General features: G+C 33.8%; 1 protein-coding gene across 1 annotated transcript in view; it reads left to right on the forward strand.

The window, feature by feature from the left end:
• The window catches only part of MICU3 (mitochondrial calcium uptake family member 3), a 104,550-nt gene that overhangs the window by 65,263 nt on the left and 13,028 nt on the right, over window positions 1-26,259 (forward strand). Inside the window, 5 exon segments of the mRNA XM_027598495.2 lie at window positions 915-986; window positions 4,112-4,150; window positions 14,096-14,191; window positions 19,755-19,855; window positions 20,317-20,488. Of these exon segments, the coding sequence (XP_027454296.2) occupies window positions 915-986; window positions 4,112-4,150; window positions 14,096-14,191; window positions 19,755-19,855; window positions 20,317-20,488 (480 nt within the window).

Raw genomic sequence — 26,259 nt, forward strand, 5'->3', positions numbered from 1 at the left:
GTATTTGTGTTATCACATATCTTGGGAGGTGATACGTTTTATTTGACTTTCAACTATTGCCATACAAAATGAAATGAAGAGTTAAGATAGCTGTTCCAGTTACAAAGCCACGAACAGTGACCTCCCCAGAAAGCTGTGATAGAGGTAGGACTAAGCTTCCATTTGTAAAATAGGCTTTTAAAGAGGTAATGATACTATTGATAATAGAGCTGACATCTCTTGAGAGGTTACTATGTGACAGGCAATGTGCTGAGTAACTATCTGTAATATTTCCTTTGCACAGCATTCTTACAAGACCTGGTGATTGTACCTCAATGTAGCTGGAGGAAAAAAAAATATTCCTCTAAAGTAAGGAATTATCTACATGTTCTGGAAATGGAAAACAATCCCTCGAATAATTAGAGTAACTTGCCCAAGGGGTTGTACACAGAGCCCATGCTTCTCCCACAATGTACAGATACCTGAAAGGGACTTAAGGGGGCGTCCTCATTTCATATATGAGTCAAGTGGAGCCTCGTGAGGGATATGTGACCTGTCCACCATCACAAAATTAGTATGTGACAGAAGATGGGCTCACACCCAGAGTCCCTGAATTCTATTCCAGTGTTATTTCTACCCCAGTAGGCTTCATCTCTTTTATTTGTGTGTCACAAACTCCCTGTCTTTATGTCTTAGAGATAAGGTAAAGCTATAATTTTGTACATTTAAGTGAACCACAGGCTGCCGATAGCAAAGGGTGTGTTTTCTTTTTCTCAGGAAAAAAAAGTTGGTGTCAGAAAATGTATCTAAAGTAGTTTTAATGTTCTTGGTAGATGAAGCTAATTCTTTGTTTTTAGAATATACCTAGCACAGAGTGGTAACTAGGTACCCAGAAACTCACTGGAGATTTGATTCTTGATCACTTTCTCTTTTAGCTTCAAGAGATATTCAGGAAAAAAAATGAAAAGAGAGAAACAAAAGGAGATGAAGAAAAGCGTGCAATGCTGGTAAGAATAATTTATAGTAGTTTAAGGTGGGTTTTCTAGCTGAGAATTATTTTATTCATGTTGAAAAACAATAAAGTCTGTAACTGTGGAGCTGTCCCTTTTGGGAAAACTTTCTAAAGCTCTTACGTAGAAAATTTGCTTCAGATTTATATGCATCTCTATCAATATTATATCAAATATTGATATTAAACATGTGTGTCCATAATCCCACTCATTATATCATTTTCATCCATATTGTTGTTATCCATGAGATTTGAAGGGTATATCATATAATAGATGAATACAGATCATTATGCATGAAAAAATTTAAAGGTGAATTGCAAAGATTTAATTATACATGTAAGTGAATTTAGTGGCATTATAGCCATATGAATGTCGAAACAAAAACAAGGAATAATATGTTTTTTTGAATTCTTAGAAATATAGGCTCTTCTCGGATGACTAATGTTTTCAACTTATTCTGAAGGTAGAGTTAAGGAACATTTCCCTCCATTTTCCTACCAGTTTCCTTTTTGTTTATCCCACATATTTCAGTCTGACAGTATCCCAGGTTCATATAATAAAAATAACAAACATGTTCTGAGTTCTTACTATCAGGGACTGTAGTAGATGCTTTGCATGCATTTTCTCATTTAATCTGCTAATAGTTCTCTTATTATCTGTAATTATGTCAAAGCCAAGATTGGAGTCCATGGCTGGGCAGCTCCCAAACTGTACTTTTACCCACTATAGCATATTTTTTCATCTGGTACTTAGCAGAAACACAGTTTTGTTGAGATGTAAATGATAACTCTTTCCTTTGCAAATTAGTGACCCTGTGCAGTAGTTTAGTTGGTCTACCTGGAATTCAAATAACTAACCTCAGGGAGTTGCAACTTTTTTTTATGATTTTCATTATTATAAGGATATGTATTATGTTTTTTAAAAACATGGATTATCTATAGCAGATGGTACCACATTCAATCCCAATAGATTAAGTGTATATTTATATTTATATTTATATTAATAAAATCAGATTACCAGGATATGAAATACTTATTATTTCATAGTATATTTGACTATAATTATCAATATTTGTTGAACCACCCTCTGTATTCTAATTGACAAAGCTTATGGAAGACACTCTTAAAAAATCAAAGAGCTGATATAATGTTAGCCAGGAATTAAAAGGGGCATTACGAATTCTCTAATTCAGGTCTCATGGTTTTTAAATTATAATCTATAAATCCCATAGGAATTAGCCCCATAAATGCCATTTTTTAGAATATTAGCAAATAACACTAGAGAATTAAATACCTTCATAAATTTTATTTTCTGTAGATAACATATTGAAAGAGTAAGCAATTGTTTAATTTTGATGGATTATACTTAACTGGATAGCCAAGTTGTTAATAAAATATCATTTAGGAGGTTGAACTATGTTAATTAACCTTTTGAGATACCTCAGTGATAGAAAAGATCATATTTCAATGGATATAAATTTGTTTTTTTTATTTGAGCATAATTGAAACACGCGGTATTTACATTACTTTCAGAAATTTAACTGTTCTATTTATTTGTTTATACTACTTCCAGAAAGGACTTGTGGATCTTCCAAGAAAAACACCATACTATTTTAATCATTAACATTTACTAAAATATGTAAGTCAAATAACAAAGGGAGAGAGGAAAGGGTGAAATGATAGCAGACAACCCACACTGGGAAAAGTTAGTGTCAGCACAAAGCTTGGCTCTGAGCTTTATTGCAACCCAAGTAAAGTAAAGTTAATGCTGATTTAATGCAAATAGCTCATAATAATGATACAGAAAAACCTCATTAACTTGGATTAATTAGGGACAGTCTATCTGAATTATGAAACTTAAATTATATCAGCATACCCTAAATTGTATAATTTTATATGCGTACAGGTCAGTGAAGCATTCTCTAGCAAATATATGGAGAAGGAGACTTGTTTTAAAGAACAGATAAAAAGAATTTTTAAGTAATATACTGTATAACTTGCTTATATGTAAAGAAATGCTTACTAGAGTCATTGATCTACACAGGTACCTCATAGGTATTTATCTTACAGAGTTTAATTAGTGCTCCTGAAATTTATTTACATAATTTAGCTATCAAAACTATTCCTTAAGACAATTCAGAAATAAACTTTAGTACAGCCTCTGAACTAAATAAATAGCATTCTAAGACAGTATAGCTCTCTACAAATATTTGTTACTATGTTTAACAATAATGATGATTAGTGGTAACTTACTGTTAATTGTTGCCACATGTTAAATAATGCAAATCTGAACTGATGAGATTTTTCAGTTTTTAAGCCATTGAAATTTAGTGTGTAGTGAAAATATATCGATTACATTAGGGAGACAGTATAACACAGGCTTAGGAGTCATTTATTATCTGGGTGACCTTGAACAGGTCCTTAACCTGCCTGTGCCTCAGTTTCTTCATTTGTACAAGGGGATAATAGTACTAATGACCACATGTGATTGTTATGGAGATTAAATGAGCTAAAACATATAGCCACTTAATAGTATATGCTTCAGAAGGAAAGAAGGGAACATAATATTTCTTGGGACACTCTGTGCCATATCCATTATAAATGTTACGCCCATTTAGTCATCACTACATTTCTGCCAGGTAAGTATCATACCATTCACAGATGAGAAAGCCATCTTAGAGAGGTTCATTAACTTGCCTAAGATCACAGCACTAAAAAGAACAGAACAAGATTCCACTGCAGATCTCTCATACCATTCCACTGCCATGCTGCTATATCTAGATTTTTCCCCTAACCCATATAGAATTGCTGAAGCATGTCTAAATAAAACCGTGTACTTCAGAGGAATGTTTTACTCAAAGCAGTAGTTGATCAGAGAGTTAAAATGAAAATGGTTGAAATGAGCACAGATTCATTTAATATTTAATTATATGAGATTTGAAAAACTTTGCTACTCATCTTTAACATTTATCCCACTTGTATTGTGTGCTCTATATAGAATGTAGCATAATGATTTGCCCTTCCTAATTGATTATTTTGTCGTCTTTTTCTTTTTTTCTTTTGCTATACTTGGGTTCATTCTGAAATGTGACACTTCATTTGGCCCTTTGTGCTCTATGTCAGCGTCTTCAACTTTATGGATACCATTCTCCTACTAATAGTGTATGTACAATACTTTAAATGTTCTTTATGTAAATAGCCCTCACCTGTTATATTTGATAATGTTATTTCTTTATATACAGCTATATCTGCTATTGAGAATGTTTAGGAATTTATTGAATATAATAAGGTGCAGCCAAGCCAAAATTTTCTATTTCCTTCCTAGATTTATGAGAAGACTAAAATTTACAGAGCCATTGTATATCTTTAAACTTAGATTGAAAAGCTGAGTGAACAACCACCAAAAGCTCTGGTAAAATAATGAAAATTTTATATTTTTCAGCAGTATTTGAAGAGTAAATACAAATTATGGAGCAGATTCTCAGGCTATGCTCCTGCAGAACACAGGTATTTTAAAAACTAGATCTCTCCATCTGATACAGTCTTTTCTCAACTCTAATAAAGAGAATATTAACAGATAGACTTTTCTTAGTCATTAGTATTTCTGCAAAATTTTTCTAAAACTTTTGTTGCCTGCCTACTGCCTGTGGTCTATACAGAAGCCTGGTATGATACCTGATATATTTACTATATCACTGTATCATGTTATTTCTAAGAAGAGGATTATGATTTTCAGACTCTTCTTTTCTTGAAAAAGTTGAGAGTTCCTGCAAATACCTTCCAGATATTCTTATGCTAAGCTTTTCTTCTTTCCTTCCTCCTAGAAAGTCAGAGCTTGTTGGTTAGCCCAGCTCCTAAACAACTGACAAAAGGCCATGGCCCCTTTTGAATGTAAACATGCACAGTTCATTGAATTTCCCCAAGGATCCTTAAGTCACTTGGAAGGATCTTTCAAATTATACAGACTCCCCAAGAGGAGCCCTTGAATTCAGGTTTACTGACTCAGTATCCTGCTTGAAATTGTTACAGTCCTAAGTGTGCAACTCTAAAGCAGGTGTGCTGTCTCCTGTGTTGGAGAGTTGATCAAAATTCCATACTATAAAAATTAACTCTGTTCTAGATTTAAACATACATTGGAGAATGATTCAGCATAAAATAAATCCAAGGTATCTTGCTTCAGTCACAAGGAATGGACCTAGAACAGGTTGGAGAATAAGCCAAGTCCATGGGACCCTTATGACTAATTGTTTTGGTAACTCACAAGTACTTTAAATTTTTACTACAAAATTCACTACTGTTTCCAGTAAATAGTCTGCCATTTTCTTAAAAATTTTAATGTTCCTCTATTAATCATTTCAAAAATTTGTAAGAATGTATAAAATGAAAATCTCATAGATTATAATGCCATATGCCGTCTGAAACTTAATAAATGTTAATAATATTTGTGACTTTAACTTATTCTTCTAATCTCATGTGTCATTGCACGAGCCATTTTTCCAACTGTGGCATTTTACATTTTTCCTTTAAACTCAAATAATTTTCATATAGATGATTATGTGATTTTTAAAAATATACATTCCAGAATACTATCATTAAAAGGAAACAGGTACTAACATAGCTCTAGTTTAAGTTACATATAGAAATTGCAGTCACTCAGAGAGTAAGAGAATGATATTAAGAAGCCGATTTAAATTGCCTATTTTGCTTATATTATGCTTGCTTATTTAATAGTAAAGTAAATATATGATTTTACATTTTATTGTGATAGTATTTTTTATTTTTGTTATTTAATTGAAGACATTTTTTCCATCTAAGAATATAAAATACATTTTTTTTAAAGATTTTATTTATTTATTTGACCAGAGACACAGCGAGAAAGGGAACACAAGCAGGGGGAGTGGGAGAGGGAGAAGCAGGCTTCCTGCTGAGCAGGGAGCCCAATGTGGGGCTCGATCCCAGGACCCTGGGATCATGACCTGAGCTGAAGGCAGACACTTAACAACTGAGCCACCCAGGCACCCCTAAAATACATATTTTAAAGTCGTGTAACTTGATGTCATTTTTATCCACAGTCTTATTAAATGGATTTTGCATGACTTTTCAACTCCCTTAGGGTTTTGTTGGTTATATAAACTGACATTTTTTTCCTCTAATAGAAAAAAAATTTTGGCCCAGAAAGGAATGATCATTTTCAAAAACATGCAAACAAACAAGAGAAATTTGTTGAAAATTAGAAAAAAGTTCAGTTGGCCCGAAAATTTATATAATACCATGATGTACATATTGCACGAATATATTAGTACAATATTATGAATTAACTGGCAGTTATGTGCTAGTTTCCAAAATTGTAGATCCACTGGAGGGCCATAGTATCTAATGTGAGCGCAGTTCATGGAGCTGAATATAACCTAAGAGTCTAACTTTAGAAGAAGTTCCTTCAGGAAAGGCAGGGACCCTCCTCACTTTGACTATAGAGAGATTCTGTGGCCTCTGTAATAGCCTGTTAGAAAATTTAATCACTCTTCCAGTAGATTCTGCCTGTATTATGTCAAATTATTTCCTCCTACAGTGTAAGGTTGAGCATTCTCCTTCATATGCATGAAGATAGTTACCTTATAGCCTTTTCTGTTCTGAATAACCATGATTCTTTCCATATTTCTCATATATTCAACTCTTGATTATCTTGCCACAGGAATGAAAACAAGTATTAAGAATTCAAAAGAATAAATAGTGCAAATCAAGTATATTTTACTTTGAAATGTCCTATATGGTTTTTTTAAGTTTTTTAAAGATTATTTTAATTACCCTAATTCCACTGTAGTCAGAAAAATGCCAATTTTTATACAGTTTTTGACATGTGTTGAAACTTGTTTTATGGACTAAAACAATGTCTGTGTTTGAAAAGAATGTGTATTCTCCAACTAGGGTACAGAGTTTTATTATATATAAGACCAAACATGTTAATATGTGTTTTAAACCTCTATCTTTATCAATATTTTTGTCAGCTTGATCTGTTAATTAGTATGTTAAATTATACTTACAGTGATAGACTTGTTAATTTCTACTTGTAATTCTGTTATTTTTAAATTTTTTATATTTTGAAGCATTGTTATTCCCTGCTATAAGAATATAGATTTCTTAAATCTTTTTAGTGAATTGAATCTTCTCTTATATACTATCCTTAGATCTCTAGAAATGTTTTTTGCCTAAAAATCAATATAGTTGTCAAAATAAATATACCAACTTTATTTTTATTAATATTTTGTATTATTTTCTATTTAGTTTCATTTTCTGTTCTTTAGTAATGAAACTTTCCCTTATTTTTAAAATACACTTTTTAGTTCGAAATTTACTGCAAGTAAAATGTAAATATACAATTAATAATGAAAGTATAGATCTTGTATAGATCAATAAATAAAACATTGCCATGCCCCCAAATGCCCCTTCCTAGGTCTTTCTAATCATAATCCCTCCCTCTCCTCCAAAAGATAGCCACAATCATGACGTTTATGTAAATCACTTCTTTGCTTTGCTTTGTGGTTTTACCACCTACTTAATGCATCCTCAACAATATATTTTTTTTAAGATTTTATTTATTTGAGAGAGAGAGAGAGAGTGAGTGAGAGAGAGCACAAGCCAGGGGGGAGAGGCAGAGGGAGAGGGAGAAGCAGACTCCCCACTGAGCAGGTAGCCCGATGCAGGGCTCCATCCCAGGACCCCGGGATCATGACTTGAGCCGAAGGCAGACGCTTAACCAACTGAGCCACCCAGGCGCCCCAACAATATAGTTTAGTTTTACCCGTGTTTGTGCTTCGTATGAATGGGATCATATTAAATGAGTTTTTCTGTTCTTGCTTCTTTGACACAACCATCATGCCTGCCTGTTCCATCTGCACTGTTGTATCCAATCCTAGTTTACTCACTTTTATTGCTGTAAGCAGTTCTCAAACATTCTGTTCTCAGGGTACCTTTATTGAAAAGTTAGAGAGGACCCAAAAAAGCTTTTATTTATGTTGGTTGTATCTGTATTTACCATATTAGAAATTAAAACCGAGAAATTTAAAAGTATTTACTAATAATCCACTTAAAAATAATAAACTCACAAGTTAAACATATTTTATGAAAAATAACTTTAAAAATGTAGTGAGGAGGGTGGTATTTCACATTCTTTGGGAATCTCTATAATGTCTGGTTTAATAGAAGACAGCTGGTTCCTCATGGATGCTTATGCATTCAACCTGTTGCAGTATGTTATTTTGGCAACAAATACTACTAATTGTTTCCCTTGAAGTGACAGGCTCACTTGGTTCATTTTCAGAAGACTGCCCACCAAATACCAAAGTCTGAATAACTATACTTTCTCTAGCCATTGTTCTTTCAAGTAAAAATGGCAGCTCATGAAAGAAGTGACCAGTTCGCCTTGCAACACAAACCTTTGCACAGAGGCTTTTTCTCAAGACAACCATTGTACTTCAGAAGTGTTTTATGAATGCTTCTAGTTTCATCACATTGAAAATTAAAAAAGTGTGTGCTCAAAGATTAATTTAAAAAAATGTGTTTTATTCTTCAGCAAGTACATTCTTAAGTGAATTTTTTTTTTTAATATGAGTGTATGGAACTGAAGAATGTAATGACTTGGTCTTTGTTGCCTCTGCTGTCTTGTACTAAGACACCAGCAGTTTTACCCACCATTGCTGTTACACCATCACTCAACACAGTACCTGAGGCAAACAACATCTATACAGTAGACTTTTAAGAAGATATAACTATTTTATATTTTGTCCAGCTTTTTCAGTTATTTTCAATGAGAAGCTTGCTGCTGCTTACTAGCCTGTCATTAATAGAAACCTGGCATATCTTTTTCGGTCTCTGTCCTTATATCTTGATAGGTCTTTTTTAAAAGCATATAATTTGTGTATGTTATTGGTTTTTTTTTATATGGGTTGATAATTTCTACTTTTTAATTTGACAGATTCCATCAGTTTACATTACTGTGATTATTAATTTATTTGGATTTATTTTAGCCATTCTATATACCTTTTCCTTTCTTACCTTTCTTTTGAATTAACTAAGATTTATTTTTACTCGTTTTATTTTCTTCTCTATTAGTTTAGAAGACACCATATTTCTATGTCTTGTATAGTTACTCTTGAAATTTTAATAATAAGTATACTTAAAATAATGAAGTCTTATTAGATAGGCCGTATCTTCACCCCTTCCTTAAAAATAGTCTTAAAGTGCTTCGATGGCTTTCATTTCCCTCCTGGCATGGATACTTGAGGTTATACAGTGTTTGTTTTTCTTGTCTTTCTTTTTTTTTTAATCCCACAAATTAGATGTCTTAAATATATACGGTCAGTATTAGTTTAGAATTACTTACATATTTGCCATTTCTTAATCTCCGTTTTAATCTCATTCTAATTCTTACAATCTTAATCTCAGAAAGTATATCCTCAAGTGAGGATCTTTCTGGAATTATCTTGATTTTGCCCTTATTTTTTCCCAGTTGTATTGAGATATAATTGACATATAACACTATGTCAGTTTAAGGTGTACAACATAATTTAATATAGGTACATATCGCAGAATGATTACCATAATAAGTTTAGTTGACCTCTGTCACCTCAGATAGTTACAAATTGTTTTGTGATGAGCACTTTCAAGATCTACTCTCTTAGCAACTTCCAATATACAATATCATTAATCATAGTCACCATGCTGTACCTTACATCCCCAGGACTTATTTATCTTATAACTAGAAGTTTGTACCTTTTAACCATCTTCATCCACCCCGCACCACCACCAACTGCCTCTAGCAACTCCCAATCTATTCTGATTCTATAAATTCATTTTTTATCTTTATTTATCTGTGCTCTTATTTGGGAAGATAATTTTATTAGATATATAATCGTAGGTTGACATTTATTCTCAGCAAATTATATCATTCCAGTTTTCTGGTTCCTATTATTGAAATTGAAAGGTCAGCTCTGAGTCTAATTATTATTTTGTAGTTAATCTTGTTTTTCTTTCTACCTACTTTTAAGATTCTGTTTGCCTTTAGTATTCTACAATTTTACTACAGTTGTATCTCTCTTTTTGCCTTTATCTATCATGAAGTTTACCAGGCTTCTCAAATATGGGGATTGTTTTCTTTCATTAATTCTTGAATATTCACTGCCAATATTTCTTTGGATATTATAGTCTCTTTCCCATTTTCTTTGTTAATTGCTTTCTGGAACTTTCATAGATATTCATGTTCTCTTCTATGTCCCTTAATTTCTCTTTAATAATTTGCCATATTTTTATCTTTTCACATTGCATTTCTGTATAAGTTATACATGTTATATTCCTGTTCACTAATTTTATCCCTACCTATATATAATATGATATTAAATTTCAGTAGTTCCATCTTTAATGTCCAGAGGTTTTATTTGGTTCTTTTTCTGATCAACCAACTAATTTTTGGTAGTCTGTTCTTACTGAAAAATACTTTCAAATGCAGCTTCATATTCTTTAAGCTTATTAAACTTATTTTGTATTCCATACCTACTATTTTCAATATCTGAAGTCTGCAGGTCTTGTTCTATTGTTTGTTGTTTCTGTTGGTTCTCACTTATGGTGGTTTATGTTCTTATGTGTTTAGTAATTTTGTATTTTGAGCATATATTTGTTGGAATGTGTCTGTGGAGATTCATTAGGGACTGGGCTAAACGTGTGTTTTTTCCGGGAAGGGGTGTGCGTGGGTGTATGTGGGTGTGTGTTTATGTGTGTGTGTTTCTGTGGAAAACTGCAGTCCTATGTAACTTTAAATTACAAGTCTCACATTATAGTTTTTCAGGCCACAGTTGTCATAATGGCACAGATTATATAGGCTTTTTTATTGTTTTTATTTTTTCTGTGTTTTGAGTATCACTAATAATAAAGACAGTTTAGTGTCTGATTCTATGGGTTGCTATTTTGTTTTTGTTTTCCCAGTTTGCCTAATCTCAGAGTATAATCTTTCTCAGATTCTAACTGTAACTAGGTTATTTACTTGTCTGCAGGCAGACAACTTTAGGGAGCCATTATTCTACTTACCACAGTGATATATTCCCTTCTTGAAATCAGTCTTCTTTTTTCCTAACTTCCTTTTCTCTTCTTTCCTCCTGTCTTTCCTTTCTCCCTTCTTTTATTTCCTTCCTTCCGTCTTAGTCAATTCATATTGCTATAATAAAAATATCATAAACTGGGTGGCTTATGAAGAACAAATATTTGTCATTGTTCTGGACGGTGGGAAGTCCAGGATCATGTAGCTGGCAGATGCAGTGTGGTGGGTGATGAGGGCCTACTTCCTAGTTCATGAATAGCACTTTCTCAGTGTGTCCTTACGAGGTGGGAAGGAGACAAAGGAACTCTCTCAGTTCCTTTTATAAGGGCACTAATCCCATTCATGAAGGCTCTGCCCCCATGACCTACTCCCCTCACAGAGGCCCCACCTCCTCCGAATACCATCGCCTTGGAGGTTAGGATTTCAACCTAAGAATTTTTCAGAGGGAATTCTTGACCAAACTTCAAACTTAAAGGAAGTTCTACTAATAACAGACTCTAAACTTAGGCAAAAAATGTGTCAGGCTTCAGAATACAGTACTTTTGGGACATCATTTTTCCTGTGCCATCCATTTTTGAAGTTCTTATGAACTATCTATGTCTTCTTTTACCTTTTTTAATAAAAGTCTTCACCTACCTTAACATTCTAGTAAAGAGACCTAAAGTTTGTATAGTAATCAAAGACCCTGAGAAGACTTCAGGAAGTCTTTGCAAATTTTCCTATATTTACATCAGAGCATTATAATATCTATTTCATAGCCATCAGTTAGTGATATTTGGGCACTTCTCTTCTCAGTCTTTCCTTAGTCTGTAGGCATATATTCTGGTTTTGTATTTGCTTTGCATTTCTTGCTGTAAAATCTATTGTGATTTTCATTGCTACTTTAAGCTTATTTTAAATATTGTGTTATACTTTTCTGACGTTAAAGTTTTCTACTCGTTTTGCATGTTCTGAAAATTTACTCTCAATCTCGTCACCCAAGCCATTAAAAAATTAAATACTGGCTCCTGAACAAACACACATCTAGGAATCTATGACTGTGCTGAGAAAATCACTGATACGTGAGCTTTTTTTCCCTTAATACAAAGAATGAAAATAGTTGCTGTGAGACTATTGTTCCTTTTTTCAGAAACTCTAATCTAAAAGACTGCCTGTACAAAACAACATATATAAGCAGTTATAGCAATTCAGTTATATATTCTATCATAATTTAATCTTTGGAGCTAAATGTTGAGTGTGAAAGCTTTCTGCAGGAGGGACCAATAAGCTGTTATGTTCTAAATAAGATTTTTTTATTGAAAAAAGTAGTATATGATCCTGATAGATAAATATATATTCTTAAAATATTTTAAAATATAGGAAAGCAAAAAGAAGAAAATAAAACATATCCTAATCTCACCAGAGATAATTGGTATATTCAAATATATTTACTTCTTTTCTAAGCTCAGAAAATGTATTTTTTTCTATAGAGATCCATATCAATATAGTTTGTCAAACCACTTTTATCCCTTAATACGTTGTGAACATCCTTCTGATGTCATCAGTGTTGGTCTGTGTACATATGTGAGTGTGTGAGTGGTGATGGTGACCAGTGTTGGAAGAAGGAAGGAGGCATTGCTTCACAAAGTGAATCAATCATTCCTGTTACCCTTCAAATAACAGTGTAGTCAGCCTGATTTTCTAGTTTGATAGGTTTAATAATTCCTTTCTTTATCATATACTGACCTTTTCAGTTACAATAAAAAATGTATCCAAATTGAAAATATTGAGATAATATTTGCAGAGTATTTAATCTAGTTAACATTTGAGGTTCTACCATACTTATATAAAAAAAATGAACTTTGCTCTAAATTCAACTAATTTTATTTGACTTATAACTGCTTAGTTATTAAAGCTTGTTTTATTACTAGAGGGTGTGGTGAGTGGATTCTCTAACATATTGCTGCATTTACACTGATGGTAATAAGTATGTTTATGTTTATATAAGTGATTCCTGCTAAATAATACTTTATTATTAAGATTTTATTAAAATATGGGCAATAGGCAGTGTTTTTTCTAATTAATAATAATGAACTAAAGCTTGGTTTTTTGAAATAACTCCCAAACATATTGTAATTTTGTTAGTGGCACCAGATTTAAAAATTAACACACACAAAAATAAAAGTTCTTCTCATCATTAGACACTCACTCCTGCATACATCGTGCAGCATTTTCTTCTCATAATAACCAGAATACCAAGCCTGCGAACATGTGAAATCTTCCCTGATAAATCCTGACAGAAACTGCATTTAATTATGTTTGTTTACAGAGACCCAAGTTAAGCTTGTAGTTCTATGTTTTCATATGAAGATTAGACTGCCCTTAATTGTGATCTCGCCGCCTTCAGATTAGCCAATACTGAGACAGAAGCTAGTGTTCTATCCTTGCAAAAGGTTAGAAAGTACCTTATTTATTCACAGTAGACATACCTACCAAATCCCTGACTAGTTTGGTTTAACCTAAACTGGCATATTTCTTTTTGACAAGTTTTAGATTGATTTAAATTTTGTGTCTCTACTTATGAATGTGGTCATTTTCTTTGATGCACTGATGCGATGTACACTAGCCAATAATAATTGATTTTTAAATTAAGCATGATGTTTATAGGTTGCTACAAAATTACCAAAATACTGCCCAAATGAATTTACTTCACATAAGGTGTGAATAAAATTTTTATTTCACACTTTCTTAGAAGTTATGCATGTTTCAGTAGACAGCATGGGGGAGGGCTGAGGAATGTGATCCTTTTTGACAGAGCCACATTGTATGTGGAAATAGTGGTTATATACCATTACACCTTCGAAAATACCCTGGGTTTACCAGCAATGTAATATAATACTGTTGTGCGCAGCAGAAAACAAAACAGGTAAGCTAATGTGTTTTCTTTTCAAGGTTGGCTAGAAGAGACTTAAAAGTGTATAAATTATCATTCTTTGTGACTATTCTTTAGATTTCAGATGTACTTCTTAAAACTTCTACAGGTACTTAAAACAGATGCTGAGGAACTTGTCTCCAGAAGCTATTGGGATACACTGAGACGTAATACAAGCCAAGCACTCTTTTCAGACCTCGCAGAGGTATAATTAAACCTCAACCAGGACCTTGTACTATTTGCCATTTTGTTAAACTAGTCTTCGTTTCATTTTAGTGTTACAATGATGAAACCAAAAATAATTTTATATTTTCCGTTTTCTTCAGTAAAGCAGTAATTTCTATATATAAATGATAGATTCAAATATGTCTGCTACACTGGCAGGGGCTGCAAGGTTACCTATAACAGTCTGTGTTAAGTCAGCTTGCCTGTTGTAGAAAACATGACTTAACTAAGAAATATCGCTATTTTTAATTTAAGGATCACTTTCAGAAATTTGAGAATACTATTTTATAGTTTCACTGAATCTTTTAACCTTATAATTTTGCCATGTTACATGAAGTGCTGAAACTTTCAACTTGGAAAAAGACAGCTAGTGCTTTAGAGTTATGGGAGATTTAAACATTAAATTTCCGAATACTAGTTGTGTGTGTAGTTTACCAATGGTGAGTAAGGGAGGTATGGTAGGAGCAGCCAGTCAAGGAAGGAAGGAATATTTTAACTTGACATTATTTTGGATTGCCAATGCATAGAAAACTAAAAACAGACTGACTGTTATTCATTATTGTTTTTGAATTGCATAGAGACATGCACCTTATTGCAGCACTCGGGTGGGCTGCTCTTCCCCCCCCCCCCACCCACTCAGCATGCCAGTGTTACTAGGGATTTGTCATTTTGTTTTGGGTTTTTGTTTTGTTTTGTTTTTAGGGATTTGCCATTTTAAAAGATGGGCTATGTCTTCTACGTTAAACACTGTTTCATATATCCTATTAAGAATTTTTTAAAACTTTACTATCAGTCTTAATACTGAGATATTTTTCATTATTTTTCTCTTTAAAGCTGGCTTCTCATTTCTTTTTTCTAAAATTTGACTTTTAAAAATTACATTTAAAAATATCTAGAGAAGTAAACTGAAATCAGGTGTGACTTCTGTTATCCGTACGTAGTGTTACTCAGTTGGCACCTCTAGACTGGGACAGATACTTGGAAATGTTAATTTTGTCACTCGTGTTCAATTTTAAAATCCCAAAACAAATAAAGCATTTTGCCCTTTCTCTAATTTACTTCTGATATGTAAATATGATGTAACTATGACCAGTAAATAACCTTTTAAAATTACCTTTTAAATTTGAACCATTTTTTAGTCATAAAGTGGTAATAGATGTTTCATGTAAGGTATTTTAGAAGTACTTAATTCTGTAATCATTTATGCAGGCACATAGTAGTCAGTGCCTAAAAACAAGAGCAAATGGGGACATTGGCCCAAGAGTCCTTCAAGCCATCTGGGACCTAGCTTCAAACTAACAGTCATGTCACTGCTCTCTCTCCATCCTAAACTGTCCACCTCAGCCTCCAGCCTATCTTTAATCTAATTTAACTCTGCTAGAGATTCTCACAATTAGACACAATCCACTGATTTGATGTTGAATTTAATTCAGATCTTGGGAGGTTTAATATCAGAAGACCAGTTAGCTCTTACATACACTCAGAGATTACATGGTATGCATAAGACCTTTTCAAGATGTGAACTGTCAGAGGTGTGCTTGGAGCTGGCTTTTATGGCTTCCTAGAGTTAATTCTGTACATCTCCTCCCAACTCAACATCCGTGACATCCTGTTGGTACTTGAAAGTGGCCATGATAGAAGTATTAATACCATAGAAATAGGCAAACACTACAAATCAGGCTTTTTTTTTTCCCTAAAGAGCTAATTTACTAGCATACCATTGGCTGTAATCAATCCACATTATAATCATAAGCTACTAAATTAATTAATAAATTGATTCAAGCATTATGAAAGTAAATCTGATAGAAGAAAGAAGAAAACAAAACTTACATTGTGTTCTAAAATAAAATAATTATTTGGGGATTATCTCTTACTACCCTCCCACATGAGAGAGGATAATTGAGAATTAACTTTAAGTTACAACTCATTGAAATTCTTTATAGGTTACTACTGATGCCATGGTAACATTGAATTGTTTATAAGTATTTCAGGATTCAAATTGGTTCAGAAAGAAAGCTTAGAAATCTACTTGATTTCCCTCCCCCCGCCCTTTGGATAGAGTTTGATATGATTATTATCCCATTATAATCAATAAAAATAAGTTAAAGGTATCTTAAAAATCTGTAATATTTTTACATATTTTTAATCCCATGCAAATTCATTTATCTATTTTATTTTTGATGAAATCATTTAAAGTAATTTTTAATCACAACAAAGTAAGGGCCTCTCATGTAAATGGCCCATGCGGATTCTTTTGTGGCTTTTTCTTGCTTTGTTATGAAAACACCTGAATTCATTTTATTTTAACAATGGGCACAAGAATCAAAGGGATAAAGTCTCTATTTTTGTCCCAACTCCCCTGTGATTTAAGTTATATAACACTGTTAAGATACTAAGGACACTGGTGTGGTTTTCAATGACTCCCAACAGTGCTCTGTTTCATTGAATGGAGGGAGAAAAGTTTTCACCATTTCCATTTTCTAATTTTTTTTCTCTAATGTCAAACTGTTACTTATGCCTCTGTGGGTCTGGATTATCTGGATAAGTGCAACCTAAGTCTAATAAGATTTTGATGATGAAAGACTGTAAACGAAGATCTGCTCTGCTCAGTGGGCATGAGAAAAGCTGGAAGAATGAGGTCATTATTGAAAACCTGTATGAAACAAAGCCACCTCATTTCACTGTGTTAGGTTTTGAGGTAAAGGACATCACAGCACTAAAGGAAAACATTTCATAATTATGTTAGCTGAGTTCACTAACTTTGGGTGTTCCTGTGACCTCTCCTTTGAAGGCATTTTTTTTTCAGATCTATATAACATATGTGTAGTTTCAGTTAAAAAAGTAAGAGTGTGCCATGTAAAACATTTTTTTTGCATTAAGCTTCAACATTATTATCTTTTCTGTCTTGTCTAGTCCTTTTTCAACTTCTTGAAATATATTGATTTGGCAAAAATAAATAATATTTGTTGAGCATTTACAATATGCCAGTTATAGTGCTAAATGATTTACATGTGTTACCTGATCCTCACAACAACACTTTAAGGTAGGTACTGTTGTTATTACTGAGGGTAATAATATCCTCAGAGAGATTAACGTCACTGAGGTCACTTAACTAATAAGGAAAAAAGTCAGAATTCAAAGCCAGAAATCTGAGTCTTGGGCTCGTCATCTTACGTGCTCACCACCCCACTGCTTATTTGTGAAGTCAGTGACTTGTCTAAGACACCATGGCCCCTCTTCTGATCAACTTTATCTCCCCGCCACGTTCCAGTCCTCTAGCTTCTAGATGGATACCCCAGTTCCTAATGTTGCCTGCTGATTCGATAGAGCCTCCACTGCTGTGCTCCATTTAGGCCTGCCTTCTCAAATATTTTCTCCCCCAATTTACTGAGGCTATTCCATGGGTAATAATGGGTTAGACTTGATCATACACAATCACAATGGAATGTTTACAATTAACACGAGATACCTCCTTTTTTCCCCAAAGGTCTTAATGCTATATGCCAAAGCATCTTGTGACTGCCAATAATAACATTTGTATGCTTCATTTACACTCAGAGTCTAATTTTATCTTCAAAATCATTATCGTAGATAGGTTTATGCCTATTTTACAGATAAGGAAGCTAAAGGTCAAAAAACTCTGTGAATTCAGGTCTGCTTTTAAATCCTCTCCTTACAGCAGTCAGCCTCTGCAACATAAAGCTACTGGTGAAAGTAATAGTGCCTTTTGAGCACTACTCAGAATTATCCTAGTCTGTTGTCACAGGTGGAGCCCTGAAAGGCTGGCACCACTCACATTCCTCAGCATCCATTATAAGCTTGTTCAGGAAGGCATAAGATAGTATGTGGCACCTGGCTTCCGGGCTGTTATTTCCTCCCTGGCAATCAGATCTTCGAAGAAGTTGGAGATACATAGGAAACTTCTAAGTTATTCCAACTCCTGAAAATACTTGGGAGTTGTCAGCAAACTTAAACTAAGTAGAGATCTTTCAAAACAATTTTTAGGAGGTTATATGCTAGATAATATATATATGTAATCCTAAGATTACTTAGGAAAACAAGCTAAACAAACCTAAGTAAGACTACACAATTTACTAAAAGAATTTCAACAATTTTAGATAATTTAAAGTAGAAGATACCCTACATGTTGGAGGTTTCAAGAGAGACCTGAGTAGTCAAAGTAGCAAAGAGACCACTTAAAAAGAGGGATTAAAAGGCACATAGGAGGGAAAAAGACCAATCACAAGATGGACTCTTTATAACGCCAAACTAGTCATTAGAAGTTAATAATATTTGGTCTAGGGAGAAGGGAAATAAAGACCCAACAAATGGTATGAAGGATAGAACAGCTGTCTTGATGAAAAATTGGGAAGAGAGCTCTAAAGAATCAAAAGATTACCAAAAGTGTGTGGACTATGAGTAAGATGAGACTTTTCGTCAGGGATCATAGGACACAACTTTTCCTTTGTAGAGAAGTATATACTTTTCATTTCTTAGGTTTTCTCTGAAGCAGAATTCTGGCCAAGAAGTAACATTTCAGACATGATGTACCTTTGGATGGACATTTACAGCTATTTTTTTTTAATACAGAAAATGTTAGTTATTATTTAACCTCTTATTTTTCTTACATTTCCCAGGATAATATATGGGAGAGTTAGAATCATTTGAATTTTATGATTTTTGTACCTGAGTTTATAGGATAGATATGAGTTAATGGAAGGAAAGAAGAGGAAGAAGAGAAGGGATGGAAGGGGAGGGAGGAAAAAAAAAGGGAAATCTGTGTCACCACATTAAAGGAAAGAAGGACTATTTTCATAGGTCATTAAACTTTATAAGGACTAGACAAGTGATTCTAAGAATACACTTGTTGGAACTTGAAGGAAAAAGTCCTCTGGAATTATTCTCTTATCCATTCAAAAATAATGTAAACTTTTCTTTAAAAAAAATTATAGATTATGTAAATTCCAAAATAATAGTAGTATAGTTTCTCTTTCAAAATATGGTATCTTCTATTTAAAGTATCATAAATATGGAATACAATAGGAAAGTATCATGTTCAAAGGAAACTATTTTGTGAAGCGTAAGACCATTCTTTTGTCAGCCCCATATATTTCATATATCTGAAGAATTTACCTCTTTTGAACATCCTTTAAAAAAACTGATTTTTTTAGGTTGATTAGGAAAATCCAAACTAAATGACTTAAAGATAAAACATTTAGGTGATTACTAAAAGATTTCAACTATTTTAGATGATTTAAAACATGGGTATTCTATATGCATAATTTGAGGTTGAAAACTTCCTAAAATATAGTCATCTTTAAAATTTTGTAGGATAAAGATCAATTTCAGTCATATTTCTATTTTCAAATATTGAACTTCATTTTAACTGTAATGGCATTTATTAATACAGTCTTATGCTTTTCATTCTAATGTTAACATATTCATGTTCTTGGTATTTATATGTTGATAAAATTATTTGAGGGACATTGGGCATCCCTATTGTTTGTTTACTGCAGCTAACCTTTAAATTGTGATTTTTTAAGCGTGCTGATGACATTACAAGTTTAGTAACAGATACTACACTTCTTGTACACTTTTTTGGAAAGAAAGGAAAAGCTGAGCTCAACTTTGAAGATTTTTATAGGTGAGCTTAATTTTATATTTGTTTTGAAAAATGTTAACATGCTAAAGTCAGAAAGGTCTTTAGGAATCATCTGGTGCAGAAATACTCACCTCTTTGCTGATTTCGTCAGAGCTGAAGATACTGTCTAACAAACGAGCGCTTCCATCAATACCTGTAATACTAGTCATTATATTGATAAGTATAATGGGAAGTTACTGAATGATAAACGCCTGGATATCTGGATTATTTCCTGTATATTCCTAAGAAAGTATAAGCCGTAGTGATAAGCATGGATGTACTGTCCTCTGTAGTAAACACCAGGCACTACACAATAACTCTTTTAAGTCTCATCACTACCCTGCAAGGTCTTTTTGTTGTCCCCACTTTAAAGATGAGGAAGCCAGAGCCCTGAGAGGCTAAGTATCATCTGTTGCCATCACTCTTCATTTATCTTATTCATTCTTTCTATATTTTTGTCATAGATTCATGGATAACCTACAGACAGAAGTTCTAGAAATAGAATTCCTTTCCTACTCTAATGGGATGAACACTATCAGTGAAGAAGATTTTGCTCATATTCTTTTACGATATACAAATGTGGAAAACACATCAGTGTTTTTGGAAAATGTGCGTTACAGTATACCTGAAGAAAAGGTATCTAATCTCCCATATCTATTTTATTACATATGATATTATTTTATAATTATATAGGTCTATAGAATATATTGTTTCTTAGTTCTTTTTCTCCTCTGTGGATTAATAGATATTTTGGATATATTTCATTCATTTTTCCTCAGTGTCCTAGGTGCTCTGGCTAAATTTTTATTTTTTTTTATTATTTTTTTTAAAGATCAATTAATGTAAAATTCTGGATAGAGATCCACATTTTTCTTAGATATGCTGAAAACCATTAAGTTCATTAGCAGTTGTTTTATTCAAATTATGAATATCGTTTTTGAAGAGAATTCTGCTGAATACATGCTTTGACTACTACATAAACATCCCCTCCTATGAAACAGTTTATAGTGACATCATTTCAGTCACACTTTGTTCTCTAATATCCTTAATAAAAGGTCATTTGAAGACAGCCATTGATGAGTGAGTGATCTTATCAGCAAGTGAAGTGAGGTTTTTCAAAGAGTTTGGATGGCATGAATGGTTAAGAACCCTGGACAACTGATTGTCTGTTTGTTTAGCAGCAAATGTGTTGTCAGCAATTCTGAGCAGTTGCATTACCTAGTGGTATTTGAATGCATCATTGCAACTAAATAGAACTGGTGTTACAAGTACCCCTTCAAGCATGAGATGTTTTGGATATATTGCCTTCTATTTGTGTTTATAGAAGGATCAAGTTAATCTCTCCAAGAGAAACTTGCAAATAGTTTGACTTTGTTTAAAATGGATACACTGTGACAGTGCTAACAATTTGCCAGGTCCCCTAAGGAATGAGAAGAAAAGACCTGATGCATTTGGCCATTAGTTTACATAATCTCTTAGGGGACTTTTATCTGTTTTACATGATTAAACTGAATTTTTTCAATTCAGAGACACTTCCCTAAAAATAAATATTAGAAATTGTACTACTTTGTCAAGCTGCTAGGATATTATTTAGGGCCTAAATGAGTCTGCTTCTCTTTTTCTTTTATCCAATGGAAACACAGAAATCTATATAACTCAAAAAGTTCAATTCCAGGGTGAAGAGTGTATGGGAACTCTTTGTACTATTTTTGCAACTTTTTTTATACCTAAAATTATTTGAAAATAAAGTTTTCTTTTAGGTTAAATTCAGTTTCTGAAAACGTCTAATTGATAGAAGTATCTTAAGCACTACACATCATTACAGCTAAAAAAAAGGAAAATTTGGCAAATGAACCAACATCGATTCTCATGATTTTTGTTTTGGTATTACCTCATCAATCCTTAGAACCGACTTCCAGACATTGACGTCTTTCTTTTAGAAAAAAGGAAGCTGAGTCTCTCAGATACTTAGACACTGGCCCGAGGAATCAAACCCACGACTGTAAGCCAGTGATATTCCTCCAACACCCTATTTATATCTTTCCCTTCCTTTCACTTCTCATCCCCTCTCTCCAAAAAGAATAACAAGTACAGCTACTTGGATGGCACTTTACATATTCTAAAATACTTTTATTTCCACTCATGAATCTAGCAGATATTAGGCATCTGCTATTTATAAGACCTTATTCTAGTTACTGTAGATAAAGCGACAAGATAAGCAAAATCCTTGTCTCGTAGAAATACCTCTTAGTGGAGACAATAAACAAGTAAACAAAAAATTAATAAGTGATATATTTTCAGATAATGATAAATATTATGAAGAGAAACAAAAATCATGGGGACTGGAAAATAATCTGGACTGTCAGGGAAACATTCTCTGATCAGGTAGCTTTTGAGGAAGGACGGTGAGGCATGACCTATGCAAAGATCTGGATGAAGAACATTCCAGGTGGAGGAAACAGCAAATACCAAGGGCTTGGAGACAGAAAAAGCTGAGACTATTTGAGAAATTGCAAGAAAAAAAAAAAAGGTAAAATAAGTCAATAGGAAAATAGTAGGAGATGGAGGAAAGACAGATACAGGCTAGATCTTCCAGGACCCTGTAGACCAAGATAAGGGATTTACGTTTTATTCTCATGGTGGTTCAAAGGGTGACGGGAAGCTACTGTAGTATTTAAACTTTGAAGCAGGGGTCAGCAAACTACCTACCTCCTTTTTGTAAAGAATGTTTTATTGGAACATAGTCACACTCATTCTTTGAAAGCACTGTCTGTGAATGCTTCTGTGCCTTAGTAGCATAGGTGCAACACAGACCATATTGCCTACGCAAATGAAAATATGTACCCTCTGACCTTTTATAGAAAAAGTGTGCTAACCTTGCTTTAGAACATAGGTGAATGTACATTCATCCATCAAGTATTTATGCAACAAGTATTCACTGTCTACTGTGACACCCAAATGTGATCCGACTCATGTGCCAGGTATCGGATTCATGTTTCAAAAGATCATCATGGCCTGTATATTGAGAAGAGACTTTAGTTGGCCCACCTCTGAAAGAAAGAGACAAATTAGAATGTTGTCACAGGAGTTCAGGGAAGAGATGAGCATGGTTTGCACCAGGGGAACGTAGAGAAAGGTGGTCAGATATTGGGTCATTTAAAGAGTAGAGTTGATCAAGCTGGCTGCTGGATTAGATTTCAATGTGAAGGAAGAAGAGGAATCAAGAATTCCTAGGCCTGAACCACATAATGAAACAGTGGTGCCATTCACTGAGCCAAGAAAGACTACAAGTTTGGGGTTAGGAAAAAATTGATAGTTTCATTTCGGACAACTTGAGTTTGAGATTCCTATGAGGTATCTAAATGAAGAAATTACATGGGCAGTTGGATGTGCCTCTGGAATATAGGGGTGCCATCAGGACTACTTTTGGTAATCATTAGTGTATAAACTTCCAAATTATGTCTCCAGCTTAAACGTCTCCCCTCAATTTCACACTTTTACATTGTACCACCTACTCAGAATCTCCACTTGGGTATCCAGTAGACACCTCAGGCTTAATAGTTGCAAAATTAAAACTCCTGATCATCCCCCAAATTTCCATACACTGTCTTTCCTGTTGCAGTTAATGGAAACTCTGTTTTCCCTAATTGTTCTAGCCAAAATTTTGGACTCCTTCCTTTGACATTCCACATACAATCCATCAACAGATCCTCTTGACGCTGCCTCCATCAGCAAGACCACTCTTGCCACCACCACTGCTACTACCCTTGTCACCTTCTCTCTTGCCTGAATTCTTGCAGTTGCCTCCTAAATCATCTCTCTGCTTCCAACTTTGCCCCCCTACAATTTGGTCTCCGTGTGGCAATTAAGGAAATGATTGTTACCATGATTCAGATCTTACAAACTTCCCATTGTACTCAAAGAAAGAGCTTAAATCCTTACGGTGGCCTACAAGGCCCAACAAGCTTTTCCCTCATCTCCTCCCATCCGCCCCCTGGCCCCCCGTGCTCCAGTCACACTGACAGCTTTCCTGCTTCTCAGCACCAGGCAGTCTTCTGTCTCGGGGCTTCTGTGTGGGTTCTTTGCTCTGCCCAGAATCTTCTTGTCCTGGCTGTCTGCGTGGCGTACTACGTCGTTTCTCAGGGGGGCCTACCCCCCAATCTAATGGATAAATAATCACCTATTTATACCAGCAGATAAGCTATTACGTAAGTAATAATCTATTACAAAAACTATAACCCTCTCCCTTGGCGTTCCCTAGTCCTCTTCCCTTATCTGTTTTTATTCCATAGCATTATCATCTTCTAACATACTATATTAGAGTATAATATAATATAGGTTTAGTTTTTATTTTTCATTATTTATCTGGATAAACAATAGAACTTGTTTTTTAATTATTTGTTGTCTGTGTCCCCAAGTAGAATGTAACAGTGGTAGTTTATCTTTTTTTATTCACTCCTATATCCCAGTACCTTGAACCCCTATTGAATGAATTGATAGCATTTAAAGAAGTAGAACTTAAAGCTTTTCTGTTTTTGTGAATTTCACCTGCAGATATATTCACTCATGTGAAACGGCAGATATACAAGGTTATTTATTAGAGTGTTGTTTGTAACAGCAAAAGATTGGAAACTGTCTAAATGTCTTTCAGTAAATCAGTAAATAAATTATGATGTATCAATAGAATGGAAAAGGTATTCCCAAAAAAAGACAAAGAAGATTCTTTATATACTACAGTAGAATGATCTCCAAGACACAAGTGAAAAAGAGCACAATTTCAAACAATGTGTACAGTATACTACCATTTGTTTAAAAAGATAGCCTGTGCTAATTCTGGAAGGAACCACGTAATTAGAGACAGTGGTTCCTCCAAGGAAAGGAACTGCATGGCTAAGGAACAAGGGTGAGAGGGAGGGAGATTTTGCGTCGTACATGCTTTTGTCCCTTTCGAATTTTGAACAGATGAATACAGTGCCATATAAAATAGTTTTTAAAAATTGTAAATGCCATGGGACCAGCTGAACTTACCTAGGAGAGAATGTAGGTAGAGACTGTAGAAGGGAAGAGGGCTTCTGCTAATAACTATGTAATGTAAATAGTAACAAGAAAGTAGTAAAATTCATTATTAAGCTTTGAGGAAACTGTTATTCAGCAAGATTTAAGTGACTTACTTCAGGTCATTCATTCAGCCAGTAAACTTCCAAGTTTGAATTTTCTGCTTATTCCAAAATGCCCCATTTCCCTTAGCCTTTTAAAGTTGTTTATATTTTAAAAGTTATCTAGTTGTCATTTAGATCAGTTACCTATATAATTTGAACAATATAACTAGTAGCATACTCAGTTTATGAGATGAGCATGCATTTTGCATTGAGAACAAATGTAATTTACTCTTGAGGCTCTTGTAAGACCATATTTTCTGAAGGGTTATTTTTATTTGGCTGATAATGTCTTCTAATGACTAAGATGGATTTTTCAAGTTCATCTTTTTCTCATTCTAGTCTTTTGTTTCTGTTTATTTTATTGAGGTAAACATCATGTAACATAAACTGTCTTAAACTGAGCAATTCACGTGGCATTTAGTATGGACACAATAGAAACACCATCTTTATTTCCAAAACATTTCGTAACACCAAAAAGAAACCCTGTTCTTATTAAGTATTTCTCCCTAGCCTCTAGGAGCTATTGTCTGATTTCTGTTTCAATGGATTTACTTATTCTTTTTTATATCAATAAAATCATGCAATATGTGACCTTATATGTTTGGCTTCTATCATTATATTTTTGAGGTTCCTGTATGTTGTAACTTGTATCAGTACTTCATTCCTTGTTATGGCTGAATAATATTCTATTGTACATATACTGTTTATCCATTCATCTGTCCATGGATGAATATATATATATTCAAGTAAGTAATAACCATCCTAGTGGGTGTGAAATGGTATCTGTATAATTACCATTAGCTTTACCTTAAATGAAATTCTTTATTTCTTCATATAGCTTTGAGTTAGAGCCTGGTTTTCTTTCTTTTCAGCTTTAATGATTCCCTTTAGTATTTCTTGTAGGACAGATCTGCTAGTAATGAGCTCCATTGGCTGCTGTTTATCTGAGAATGTCTTACTTTCTTCATTTTTGAAGGATCGTTTTACTACATATTATCTGAGAATGCCTTAATCATTTTTGAAGGATGGCTTTGCCACCTATAGAATTCTTGGTTGTCAGATTTTCTTTTAGCACCTGAACTATCCTGCTCACTTTTGGCCTCATGGTTTCTTTCTTTTTTTTTTTTTTTTTTTATTTTTATTTACTTATTTGACAGAGAGACAGTGAGAGAGGAAACACAAGCAGGGGGAGGGGGAGAGGGAGAAGCAGGGTTCCCGTGGAGCAGGGAGCCCGATGTAGGGCTCGAT

This window comes from Zalophus californianus, chromosome 2, assembly GCF_009762305.2.
Source record: "Zalophus californianus isolate mZalCal1 chromosome 2, mZalCal1.pri.v2, whole genome shotgun sequence".
In the NCBI taxonomy this organism is placed as follows: domain Eukaryota; kingdom Metazoa; phylum Chordata; class Mammalia; order Carnivora; family Otariidae; genus Zalophus; species Zalophus californianus.